At 47.2% G+C, this 13,364-nt stretch overlaps 2 protein-coding genes across 2 annotated transcripts; both read left to right on the plus strand.

Moving 5' to 3' along the window:
* The first annotated feature begins 247 nt into the window (after window positions 1–247).
* Window positions 248–3,987, plus strand: LOC139829705 (DNA repair protein RAD51 homolog 2-like). Its single transcript, XM_051370392.2, has 12 exons — window positions 248–372; window positions 454–567; window positions 653–802; window positions 985–1,088; window positions 1,177–1,240; window positions 1,366–1,421; window positions 1,674–1,754; window positions 2,437–2,508; window positions 2,611–2,702; window positions 2,782–2,898; window positions 3,260–3,403; window positions 3,487–3,987. The coding sequence occupies exons 1-12, from the start codon at window positions 289–291 to the stop codon at window positions 3,513–3,515; spliced, it is 1,107 nt and encodes a 368-aa protein (XP_051226352.1). The 5' UTR covers window positions 248–288; the 3' UTR covers window positions 3,516–3,987.
* Window positions 3,988–4,705: 718 nt separating this feature from the next.
* LOC127329078 (probable ascorbate-specific transmembrane electron transporter 1) lies at window positions 4,706–10,852 on the plus strand. The gene is made up of 5 exons (XM_071826192.1): window positions 4,706–4,881; window positions 5,041–5,089; window positions 5,179–5,283; window positions 10,186–10,280; window positions 10,464–10,852. Exons 1-5 carry the CDS (start codon window positions 4,717–4,719, stop codon window positions 10,716–10,718), a joined length of 669 nt encoding a protein of 222 aa, XP_071682293.1. The 5' UTR covers window positions 4,706–4,716; the 3' UTR covers window positions 10,719–10,852.
* The last annotated feature ends 2,512 nt before the right edge of the window (window positions 10,853–13,364 follow it).

The following is a 13,364-nucleotide window of genomic DNA, read 5'->3' on the forward strand; positions in this document are numbered from 1 at the left end:
CTTTCAAACGCTCAATTCAGATATCGTTTGGTGGATGTGTTTGGGGAACGTGGTTGGACATGCTCTTAGCCTGTTACAACAACTTGGACAAATAGATGGAATTTTCGCTGACGTGCCACACACATACGTTCGTCCTCTACATCCAAAAACTTTGTTTAGAATTTTTGGAGCGGTACGCGCAAATGGAACTGAAAATTTCGAAATCTCGCATTTCCGTATTTCTCCCCAAATCCGCGCTCTCCTCCCCGCCCCGCCCCGCCCCGCGAGCTCTCCAGTCCAGCGGCAGCCATGGCCAACAAGCTGGTTTCGGAGATGCGGCTGCCTCCCCACCTCGCCCACCTCCTCGCCGCGCGCCGCCTCACCACGGCCAAGGTCAGCCATCCCAACCCCGCCCCGCCCCCCTTCTCGCCCCACCGCCCGCCGCCTCTAACCTCCTCCTCCGCCCCAGGACAGGACGTGCTGTCGCTGCCGGAGGTGGAGCTCATGACCCTGCTCGACGCCGGCATCCTCACCGCCCGCGCCGCCGTCTCCCACGTCAGCGAGTTCGCCTGCCCGCCCTGCCAAACGGTACCCCCGCCGCCTCGCCTCCCTCGCCGTTTCGGGTTTCCGAGCGATTAATGTGGGCTCGTTTTGCGACTAATGATTTGCGCAGGCGCTCGCGCTCCTGGAGGAGCGGGTCCGGCTGGGAGGCGGCGGCCGGCTGCCCACCACGCTCTGCGGGCTGGACGAGGCGCTGGGCGGAGGCATTCCCCTGGGGAAGCTCACCGAGGTCGTCGGGCCCTCCGGGATCGGCAAGACACAGGTGATCGAGACGCTCTGCTTCAGGATTTGTTCTCTGTGTAGGTTCTCTGTAACAGAGAGTACAAGTAATGGACCTCATGTGTTTATATGGAGTCTAAAGTCATTACTTTTCTCCTCAGCAATTGTGCTACCACTATATTATACATTTTGTAGAGATTTGTTGAAAGTTTGCACGCTCTGCAGCTCTGTCTGAAGCTCGCACTGTTGGCAACATTACCAGAATGCTACGGGGGCTTAAACGGTCGAGTTGTGTATATTGACACTGAATCCAAGTTCTCTTCACGGAGGTAGCTTAGTTTCAGCTTGCTACTCACATGTTCCAAGCATGTCATTTAAGAAATATCTGTAGTCAACAACCGTCGCGATATATTGCAGGATGATCGAGATAGGTCAGAAAAGCTTTCCTCAAGTATTCAGGCAAGAAGGCTTGGCACAGAAGGTTATTATAATTCATTATCTACTTATCTAGATCATAAATTTCTTGATCTTTCAGGTTTGCACTTTTGTGCTTACGAGGTGACTTCTTCAGCTGTTGTTTCATGCATTCTCTTTCTTTTGCTGCAGATGGCTGGCAGGATCCTAGTGATGCGACCAACATCATTATCTGATTTCACAAAGAGGTACGTTTTTTTTTTCTGACACTCAAACATTTGAAGGCTGATGTCCAGTGATTGATGTTCAGGGTCCGTGAAGGATCAAACACCTTCATTAATGACTCTTGAAATGCTCTTCTTCTACCCAATACGTTATGGTCGTTGTTTTAATTTTTGTGAATTACTAGGATGTTCCTCATCATTTATGCGTGTAAGAGAAATCCATCATACTGCAAAACACTCAAATGTCGTTTTGATGTTTTCCTCGCACTTGTACAGTTTGGAGCAGATGAAGGTGACTCTACTCCAGAACGATGTCAAGTTACTTATTGTTGACAGCGTGGCTGCTCTCACATCCTCGTAAGATATGAAAACTAGAATATATTGTTTTCCTTTTGCTTTTGATTCAAACAATGATATTTTTTAGAATGATCATCTAATGATAGCTTTGATAATGAGTATTGCAGTTGCTTTAGCTTATTCGGGCATTCCGCATCTACCATTTTAGAATGTTATCTGACTCAATCGAATTTCATTAATTGAACACTGATTGCCAATTCATTGGTATGTGCAAATTGTTGATAGCTGGCAATTTCTGCCATATATTATGGAAAACTTTGAAATATTAAATCAATAAATTGTCCCAAGTTCCTAAAAAATGACCAGATATTTGGTGGTACGTTAACATGCTAAACAGTGTGCGTGGTAGGTTTTATATAGAACTATGAGTTAAATAATCTACAGTGCCTTATAATTATAGCTTTTGTTCTCAATTACAAAGGACACTGTTTTAAATATCTGCCCAAAGCTGAGAAAGGGCTGTGACAGTGGGACTGCTATGCTCTCGCTCGTTATTGCATTGCTGTAGAAGCTTGTCCCTCTACATTGCAGTTGTGTACTGGCGCTTTAGTATGAATGGTTGCCATGTTTTAACGACATCTCGATATCCCGTGCAAGTTTGCCTCTTCTAGTATGGTTCATTCTTATGTTAACAAGAGAATATTTAATTTTCTAATATCTTACTTCAACATACATGTGGCAGGGAGAACGAAAGAGGTACAAGTACAACAGGTTTCACGCAACACCCTCTAAGATGGGCTCTTTCATTTCTTAAGTGTGCTTCCTAGACCTAATATTCATAGCTTCCCTTATATATTTGTTTTGGCTACACTGGTGATCCTGCTAAATGCTTCTCGTTTTCTTTTCTGTCCTGCAGGTCTATTGCAGAGTTCGCAAGAATTCCAGTTGTAGTTACAAACCAAGTCCGCAGCCAAAGTAACGATGATGGTTATCATTACTCGTTTGAAGGTATGTGCGTCATTCCAAGAAAACAGATTATCATTTGGACAATTTGTTGAACTTGACTTGATATTCCTGTGCCCTGCAGTAAAAAAGATGGGTGATGGCAATGGTGCTGAAAGAATTGAATCTCATCTTGTTGCTGCTCTAGGAATTCAGTGGGCTCATGCTGTAACTATCCGTCTAGTCTTCGAATCCCACTCAGGTTTTGTATATACATGTACTGTTAATTACCTCTTTTTTTAATCTTCATCTTATAGTCTACGACTGTTGACCTACAAAACAAGTGGCACACACCGAATCACGCACGCACGTGCGCACACAGAGATACACATAAGGGTGCCAATTCTAAGATTTTCAAAAACCAACTGCCTTTTATTCTAAGATTTTCAAAATTCGCAGGTTACAGTTTCGGATGTAGAAAAGATACAATTATGTGCATTTTCAAAATTCATATCTCTTTGATCCATTATAGTGATCGGTGAACTATCTGGTTGAAAAGCTGCAGGAATTCACGTAACTATATGAAGCCACATAACAGTGTTGCATTTACCTGTTGCCCACAGGTCACAGGTTCATCAAGGTAGCGAAATCTCCCATGTCTCCAGCTGTAGCATTTCCTTTCATTGTGGAATCATCTGGCATTACATTGCTAACTGATGAAGGAATTGATGTGTCAGGTCCTGAGATAACCTCGATCCGCTGCCAAGGTATAGTTATTATTGTCGACACATAATGAGCTCAAGCCTTTGCTCTTCCTTCCATTGGTCATTCTAACACAGACTTTTCTCAGGGCAAAATCTGCTGGGTCTGGGAGAATGACCATTTGAATGCTACTGCAGTTGCAGCAACATGGACAATCCTGCATTCTCATCTGTTAACCGGTACCAGTTTTGAGAACACACGTGAATGTATTTTGGTGCAAACTGTGCTGGTCCTGTGCCCTTTGAAAAATGAGGACGAATCCTCAACACGTTTGCATTTCATGGATCTGCAGGAAATGATCGGAAAGAAGCTTAAGAATGGTGATGAGTGTGCTTATGCCACTTCCACTTGTCATGATGAAAAGCAGAGGCAAGATATGTGCATAGTATATTGGGTAGAAGCCTTGTTAGTATATAGGTTAGAGTATTTGATTTTCTAATCTGATTACGTTTGTTGAAGGGATTATTAGTTGCTAGAGATAAAAATCTCATTTTCTCCTCCAGTTTAGATCAAGTTTCTGTAGACAACTCTGATTCTTGCAAGTTGGTATGTACCGCCGCACAACAATCCAAGTGAAGTTTTCCTTTTAGTATGTAGCACCAAGCTCAGGGAATTCGCTGCCTATTCTCGTCTTGAACCTGTCTGTGGTCGTCTACGGCCAATTTGGAGCCTCCATATCGGAGGCGATGGGTAATGGGTAATGATGATGATGTTTTTCTGTCAACCTCGACGGGTGTTGCTTTCCTAGTGATGTGTGTGAGGACTGAGGTTGACTTGGTGTGCCCTGTTGGTGGCAGTCGGTTGGTTTCCACTAGGTTTTTCTCTAATTAACAAGGCAGTTCTCTTCGCCTGAATTAGTCGGCTTGTTTCAAAAAATATTGGCAGGGCGTGCACTACTGGGCCATGCACATCCGACATACGTAACACCGGACGCCTTCCTGATGTCGATGTCTTGGACATCATCATCCTCCTGCTGCTCACTCCGGCACATGTCAAAGCCTTCTCCAAGGGCTGAGGTCGAGGCATAGAGTTCATCTGCCGTGGCTGCCGTCCAAACACAGCACCTTGGCTAAAACCAAAGACGACCTGGCAATAAACACCAGACAAAATCTATCTGCCATTCCAAAACGCAGGCCGGCGCAGATTACACATGCAAAAAAGTTGTCGTTGACCCGGTTCTGCCCGCGCAAACTCGCCTTGGATGCTCCTCCGCCCTTTACTTAACCAGCCGTCTACCAGGTTAACCACACGCAAAAACTGAGCTCAGCTCCATTGCCGGTGTTGGCTAGTTTCAAACCAGCGCGGTTGTGAAGCCATCATGCCGGTCAAGAGCGGCGCGAGCTTCCGGCTCTCCGCGCTGCCGGTGGTGCTCATGGCGCAGCTGCTCGCCGCTGCCGTGTTCACTCTCACGCTCGTATGGGTGTTGCACTTCCGGGGCGGCGTCTCCTGGGAGATGAGCTCCAACCCGCAGCTGGTTTACACGGTAAAAAACTACTCCACTCCACTCCTGAGCACCTAAATTCGAACTCAGTCTCACTTTTTGGCCGGCTGCTTGTCCAAAAAAAGTGAGAATCTGGAGTACTGTTATTGCACGAGTACAGTGCATGAAGTCATGATCTTCTATATCGTTGGATTTTGACAGGCACACCCTCTCTTCATGGTGATCGGCCTTGTCATCTGCACCGGAGAAGGTAACTAATTCAGCACCCATTTTACTCTGCACCATAGACGGATCAAAGGACTCACCTAGCTAGCTGTGCAATTGAAACTCGATGTGCAGCGGTAATGGCGTACAGGATCGTCCTGGGCCCACGGGCGGCGAAGAAGGCGGTGCACCTCCTGCTGCATCTGCTCTCCCTCGGCTTTGCCGCCGTCGGACTGTATGCCGCCTATCAAAACTGTTATGGGCAGCGTAACCCTAGACAAGGGCCGCGATCTTCTTTATATAGCAACATAATACAAGGACTCTGTCTACCAACAGAGATATACACGGTATACACAGGAGATAATTACATCGTTTAACACTCCCCCTCAATCATAACTTATCTAAGTTAAGATTGCGACGAAACGATACTAACTGTAAGATCGAAAGTGACTTAGTGAAACCATCAGCCACTTGATCTCCTGAAGGAACAAACCGTATGTCCAAGAGCCTCCGAGCTACTCTCTCACGTACAAAGTGATAGTCCACTTCAATGTGTTTTGTCCGTGCATGAAACACTGGATTAGCAGAGAGATATGTAGCTCCAATATTATCACACCACAAACATGCCACTCGATTCTGTGACACTCCTAACTCGGTGAGTAAACTTTGCACCCAAATCACCTCAGCTGTAGCATTTGCTAATGCCTTATACTCAGCTTCTGTACTGGATCTAGACACAGTGGCTTGCTTCCGTGCACTCCATGAGATCAGATTTGACCCAAAAAACACAGCAAATCCTCCAGTAGACCTTCTATCATCAGGGCAACCAGCCCAATCAGCATCAGAAAAAGCACTAACAACAGTAGAGGAAGATCTACTCAAACGCAAGCCAAGAGCTACAGTGCCTTGGAGATATCTCAATATCCGCTTAACAGCTGTCCAATGAACCGTAGTTGGTGCATGCAAGAACTGACAAACCTTGTTCACAGAAAAAGCAATATCCGGTCTTGTCAGAGTAATGTACTGAAGCGCACCAACAATACTTCGATAGCGAGTAGAATCCTCACTACTCAACACTTCTCCATCCATCACAGACAGCTTGTCAGACACTGATAGAGGAGTATCAACCGACTTGCACATCTTCATATTCACACGCCCAAGCAGATCATTAGCATATTTTTCCTGAGATAGAATAATACCATCATGTACCTTCTTCACCTCAATACCAAGAAAATAGTGCAAACTACCCAAATCCTTCAATGCAAAATCAAGTCCAAGATCATGCAGAAGAGCAGCAACAGCCTTCTCTGATGAGCTAGCAACAACAATATCATCAACATAGATGAGCATAAAGATAGACACTCCCCCTTTGTTGTAGAAAAACAGAGAAGTATCAGCCTTAGAAGCAGAAAAACCAAGAGACTGAAGTTTAGAACTGAGGCGATAGTACCAAGCTCGAGGTGCCTGTTTCAAACCATACAAAGCTTTATCAAGCTTGCACACAAGCCCTGGGCGCCCCTCATAGCCAGGAGGCTGCCGCATATAGACCTCCTCTTCCAGAACACCATGTAAGAACGCGTTCTTCACATCTAGCTGACGCAGGTGCCACCCACGAGAAACTGCAATAGAAAGGACCAATCGGATAGTAGCTGCCTTGACAACAGGACTAAAAGTATCCTCATAATCAATGCCATAGCGTTGCTTGAACCCTTTTGCAACCAAACGAGCTTTATACCGATCAACTGAGCCATCAGCACGACGCTTCACTTTGTAAACCCATTTGCAATCAATCACATTCTTGCCAACACCAGCAGGAACTAGATGCCAGGTATTATTGTGCTGCAATGCCTGGTACTCCTCATCCATAGCAGCCTTCCACTTAGGATCGGCAAGTGCTTCACCAATACTGGTAGGTTCACCAGAACTACTAAAATTTGCAAATCGAACACGATCATACCGAACACGACCATCAGTAATTTGCTTGGGTTGAGATATACCACTTTGACTCCGTGTATGAGGACGACCAGGCACACCAGAGGCTACAGGCACACTTTCCGCAGTAGATCCAGGAGCAGACACATGAGACGAGCTGGCCGCACCAGATCCTGTGTGCTGCTGTGCATCAGAAGAAACAGCCACAGAAGATCCCGTGGCAGAAGACTCTGCGGAGGCAGACTGCCCGGCAGACTGCGACGGGCCACCACGCGGGCCCGGAGATGCCCCGGCGGGCGAACCCGCGTCCTCCACGCGCGGAGACAGCGTCGCCTGCCGACGACGCACGGACCGAGGACGGCGTGCGATCCGAAGGAGATACACGTCCAGATCCCGAGGGAGGCAATGATTGGTCAGTTTGAAAGAGAGAATCGTCTCCGGGATTCGCACCAGAACCCGGAAAATCACCAGAAACACCATCTGGAGCAGAATTTTGACCTGATTCCTGCGCAAATGACTCAGCAGAAGCACTGTTAGCAGGATTAGCATCAACATCATCAAACTGTAAAGCACCCCCTTCATGATCATGCATGTGAATAGGTTGTAGATTGGAAGGCAAAAGAAGAATTTCTGCTTTCAATTGGGCACCGGCATTAGAATGAAGTGAAGCAAAAGGAAAGATAGATTCATCAAACACAATGTCACGTGAAATATACACACGACCAGTTGAAATATCGAGACATTTGTAGCCCTTGTGTTGATTGCTATATCCGAGAAAGGCACACTGTTTGGAACGGAATTCTAGTTTGCGCTTATTATATGGTCTAAGATTTGGCCAACACGCACACCCAAAGATGCGCAGAAAGCTATAGTCCCCTTTATGTCCAAAGAGACGCTCAATGGGTGTTTGAGAATTGATTACTTTGCTAGGAAGACGATTAATAAGGTACACCGCCGTAAGAAACGCCTCATCCCAAAACTTAAGAGGCATGGATGCATAAGCAAGGAGAGACAGGCCAACCTCAACAATATGCCTATGCTTGCGCTCAGCTGGGCCATTCTATTTGGTGTGCATGAGGACAAGACACAAGATGAGATATGCCCACCTTCTGGAAAAAGGAGTTAAGTTTTTGATACTCACCACCCCAATCAGTTTGCATGGCAATAATTTTCTTGTCAAAGAGTCGCTCAACAAGATGCTGAAAGTCATGAAATTTCTGAAACACATCAGACTTATTTTTAAGAAGATATATCCAGGTAAACTTGCTATAATCATCAATGAAACTAACATAGTATTTATATCTTCCAACAGAGCCTGGAGCAGGGCCCCAAACATCGAAAATACAAGTTCAAGAGGAAAAGTAGACACACTTGATGATGTAGGATAAGGTAACCGATGACTCTTAGCCTTCGACAAGCATCACAAACCGACTCTTTTCTGACTCACTAAACTGAATATTATTATCACGAAGAACTTGTCGAACTACAACTGAAGATGGATGACCTAGACGTCTATGCCAAAGCGAGGATGATGACTTGGCTACACCATGGGCTTGCCGACCGGAAGATGGAGATGATGGCGCTGGCATGGGATATAGGCCTCCCACACATTTACCTTGGAGGAGGATTTCCCTCGTGTCCTGATCCTTGACAAAGAAAGAATTAGGCCAATACTCAACAAAAGCATGATTATCAGTGGCTAGGCGACTAGTAGATAAGAGACTTTTGGTGGCTTTGGGAACATGCAGAATATTTTTGAGATGCAAATCATGATTAGGGGTATGCATTACAAGTAATGACCAATGTGATGTATATCCATACCTGCTCCATCGGCTGTGTGAATCTGCTCGTTCCCATTATAGCGATCACGAACATGAAGCTTTTCTAGCTCGCCCGTGACATGATCCGTAGCGCCAGAGTCACTATACCAGTTTGTATCGACCCCATAGGATCCATAGGCCGCACCCGCTGACTTGTCAGGTCCATGGTAGCTTTTCTGAAATCGCTTCCAACAGTTTAGGGCCGTATGGCCAGTCTTGCCACAAACCTGGCAAATTTCATCACTTCTCCCAGATGCATATGAGCGGCCACCATTGCCACGGCCACCTCTGTATCCTCCACCATCATTACCTCGGCCACCTCTGTAGCCTCCACGGTAGTTGTTGCTTCGCTGGTCATAATTGTTCCGCTGATCACGATACTGGAATCGACCACCTTGATCACGATATCGATCAGGAAACGGTCCTCGACCACGGCCACCATTGCGACCACCACGGTGTGCGGCATTCACCGATGCTCCGCCACCACTTTCTAGCCTCCATCCGAGACTCATATGACATGAACCGAGAATAAACATCACTCAGACTCACATTCTTTTCCGCCTTCATCAAGGCAGTGATCGCCGCAACAAAGCCATCATAATCATCATCAAGCCCGGCTAGGATGTAAGAGATCACATCCACAGTGTCCATGGGCTTGCCCGCCGCAGCCATCTCATCTGAGAGACTCTTGATCTCATCCAGGTAAGCCTGACCTGACTTGTCATCCTTGCGACATTGATTCAGCTTGGTGCGAAGGTGCACCACGCGCGACTGAGATTGGGCAGAGAACATCTCCACCACGGCTTTCCAAACTGCTGCGGACGTCGAGAGACCCACCATCTGCGTGAGAACCTCCTTTGCCATGTTTCTGACCAAGAACCCTAGTACGGTCTGGTCCTGCGCGATCCACCGCGCATGCTCGGGGTTGGGAACAGTCAGCTCAGCCCCATCCTTGTCCGTGGTCTTCACGGTCTTCGCCGGTTCCTCCACAGATCCATCGAGGAAGCCAAACAGTTGAGCTCCACGAATTTCTGGAAGAACTTGAGTCTGCCAAAGCAGGAAATTGTCTCGGGTAAGCTTTTCCGAGATCGTGATGTTGAGGGCTGCTGCACCACTCGCCGAAGTTGAGGACGACGCTGAGAACGACATGATGCGATCGGCGGCGGTGGCGGCAGACTTGCGATCGGCAGCGGCGGCGAACTTTCGACTAGATGTGTTTAGGAAGAGTTAGCTCTGATACCATATCAAAACTGTTATGGGCAGCGTAACCCTAGACAAGGGCCGCGATCTTCTTTATATAGCAACAGGACATACAACGTATAATACAAGGACTCTGTCTACCAACAGAGATATACACGGTATACACAGGAGATAATTACATCGTTTAACACCGCCGTCAAGTTCCACAATGACGCCGGCCTCGCCCACATCCGCTCGCTACATGCTTGGCTGGGGATAGCCACCATAAGCCTCTATGCCCTCCAGGTTCCTGATTGCTTGTGCTTATAATCAATATTACTATTCCACTAGAGCATACTGGTTGCAGTCCAACACGATTACAATCTAAAATATCCATCATCTGTCTACGGCTACAATGTTATATGTAGGAGTAAAAACTCGTAACAAGTTTGTAATAGTTGTTAACGAAAACATATTGTGGTTGTACAGTGGCTCGTGGCATTCGTGTACTTCGTGTTCCCCGGGGCTATGATGACGATGAGGGCAGACTACGCGCCATGGCACATCTTCTTCGGCATCGTCATCTTCCTCATGGCCATCTGCACCGCCGAGACAGGCCTTGTGAGGTTCATTTTCCCTGGCAACTACCCGAGCGAGGCTTTCGTGGTCAACTTCAATGGGATCGCCATATTCATGTTTGGCGTGGCTGTTGTCCTAGCTGTCATCCTTCCATCTAGATACTAGCTTACTGCAACTCTCTGCGTTATGATCGAGACTATACATCAAAGGGTAGCGAAGAAAAACAGCCACCCCTTCAATTTGTTCGTCGTTTTATCCCACTTTTTAAGTGAGAAAATGTAAAGGGTCTTATTGCTGCATGATACAACTCCCGCATGTATAGACAAGACTGTGACTACTAGAAACATGAACACCATTTGAAACACACTCACGCAACAAAAATATGGCATAGACACAACAAATCTTATTTTCATGCAAGAGATCTTTGAATAATGAATGTCTTAGAACTAACACATGCAACAACAAAAATTTACATGTTCTTGTGATGGTATTTTCTCCTTCAACAAGATATATAATGGAAAATAGTTAAGTCTCAATGGTTCGTTCTTTCCTTGCAAGATTGACGCAAGGCAACAAAATCCAACACCTCCAAAGCGAAACCTTCCAAAACCCAGAAACTAGACAAGTAGCAGAGATGTTGGCACCCACGATAATGGTGGTCATGGTTGGTGACCCTTGCACTGACAAGTATATCCCTCATCCCCCGCCCTCGTCTCACAACAGTTCCTCGAGGAACCACTGCCATGAGTTGTGCCCTCCACTCGCCTCCACAATGAACACTTCTCTGAACGAACCCCTCCACAATTGACACCCGTTCCATGTCCCGATTCCCACAATACCAATTGCACACATGTAAATTTTTTTTTGTTTTATTTCATATGGAAGGGTGAAAGCCATGTCTTTATGAAAAAGGAAGAATACTACAAAATCAAAGTAAACAGAAAACCGGAAGCTTACCTCATTATTTTTGGGAACATACAATTTGGATTCATGTCATAGTGGTGCCACACTTGGTTTGATTTTTTTTTTTTGGTGATGTGGGCTCTCGGGTATATGATTATGCATCCCATTTTGCCTGCTTAGGCGTCAAGAGTTATTCATACCCATGTAGATTTGATGAAAATGGATGACATGCCGTTTATTGTTGAAGTGATGTTCATCTCATCTAGTTAGATCTTTTGGTGAATAAAAATAATAATATGAGCTCTGTTTCACTTGAGATAAGATGAATTTAAGGTGGAAGAAGATAGTTTTGTGCCAAAGGTGATGCATCATGATGACAAAGATGGTAGCAACGGTAGGGATCAATATCTATATGGTAATGTTGCAAATAAATGTCCAAAGTATGGGGATACTAGTGGATTTGGTGGTGTATTTATCTATGAAGGCAAGGAACGCAAAGTCACAAGGGAGAAACATAGACTCAATAAGGGGGGAGTAACAAGAGGGGAAGAAACAAGGCGAAAATTCCAAGAGATGTTGGATACTCTCAGTCAAACAATCAATGGGGGACATGAACTCCTACTCCATGGCTGCATCCCTATTCCCCTATATAAAGAGGGGAGGTGCAAGGGGATGGAACACAGCAAGCCCACGATTGCCCCTGCCCTAGACGCACCCCTCCACTCCCGCCCCCACGAAGGTGCCCAAGATCTAGGGAGCCCCTTGACCTAGGTGCTCCTCTCTCTCCACGAAGTTCTTCTGAATCATCTTGTTAAACAACGTGTTGTACAAGTTGTATAGGACATAGAGTCCGTATCAAATACCTCATGTAAGCCGCCTATATATACATATCAAATAAACCAAACTCGGTTATCCGAGTAGACCTAATTCTACCTGATCTTACATGGTATCAGGACGGCCTCTTCTGCCGACACGCTGATCGCCAAACCCTAGCTTCCTTCGACGCCATCCTCATCGCTGTCGTCTTCGGTCACGGCCATGGCGTCCTCCTCAAGCACGGCGCCGACCACCCTCGGGAACCCTCCATCTGACAAGCTCACCCAGGCCAACTTCCCGGGCCGGCGCGCCCAGGTTCTTCCGGCTATCCGCGGCGCCCGCCTCCTCGGCTATCTCACCGGTGCGGCTGCCGCCCCCCCGGAGGAAATCGAGGTCGTGGCGGACAAGGACTCCATCGACAAGGCTCCCAAGATGGAGCCAAACCATGCGTACGACACCTGGATCGCCCAGGATTAGATCGTCCTCAGCTACCTCCTCCAATCGCTCTCCCACGAGGTTCTTCCCCACGGGCATCGGATTGAGCATGTCGCCGACGTCTGGAAGGCTCTTGAAGAGATGTTCGCCTCGTAGAGTGAAGCCAAGATCACGAATCTGCGGACTTCCCTAGCGAACACAAAGAAACTAAATATGACCACCTCGACATACCTGACCAAGATGCTGGGCTTCGTCGATGAACTGGCCATGGCTGGTTGCCCCGACTCGACCAGGGAACATGTGTCCTTCGTCCTTGCGGCTCTTGGTGGCTCCTACAACTCCTTGGTGGCCGCCCTCGGTGTCCTCACAACGCCGATCTCGCTGGCCCATCTCTACTCGCAGATTGAAGCTTATGACCAACGCCAAGATATGTTGCGCGGCTCCTCTGATGCGGACTTCGAGACGTCTGCCAATGCCGCGTAGCGCCAACATCGTCGCCGCCCAAATCAAGGTCGAGATCGCGGTGACCGCGGTGAGCGCAGTGACCACGGTGACCGCGGTGATCACCGTGACGACCGCCACTCTGATCGCCGCGATGACCGTCCTCCCTCCTATGGCCGTGGTGGTGGTCGCGCACCGCCTGGTGGGGGCCTGGGT

This window comes from Lolium perenne, chromosome 1 (assembly GCF_019359855.2).
Source record: "Lolium perenne isolate Kyuss_39 chromosome 1, Kyuss_2.0, whole genome shotgun sequence".
In the NCBI taxonomy this organism is placed as follows: Eukaryota; Viridiplantae; Streptophyta; class Magnoliopsida; order Poales; family Poaceae; genus Lolium; species Lolium perenne.

Excerpts from the sequence above, each read along its gene's own strand:
- LOC127329078 (XM_071826192.1), top strand. The coding sequence starts at position 4,717 with ATGCCGGTCAAGAGCGGCGCGAGCTTCCGGCTCTCCGCGCTGCCGGTG. Across the intron at positions 5,090-5,178 it reads TGTCATCTGCACCGGAGAAG|CGGTAATGGCGTACAGGATC; the intron begins GTAACTAATTCA and ends CTCGATGTGCAG. Across the intron at positions 5,284-10,185 it reads TGCCGCCGTCGGACTGTATG|CCGCCGTCAAGTTCCACAAT; the intron begins CCGCCTATCAAA and ends CATCGTTTAACA.
- LOC139829705 (XM_051370392.2), top strand. The coding sequence starts at position 289 with ATGGCCAACAAGCTGGTTTCGGAGATGCGGCTGCCTCCCCACCTCGCC. Across the intron at positions 373-453 it reads GCCGCCTCACCACGGCCAAG|GACGTGCTGTCGCTGCCGGA; the intron begins GTCAGCCATCCC and ends GCCCCAGGACAG. Across the intron at positions 1,422-1,673 it reads TTATCTGATTTCACAAAGAG|TTTGGAGCAGATGAAGGTGA; the intron begins GTACGTTTTTTT and ends GCACTTGTACAG.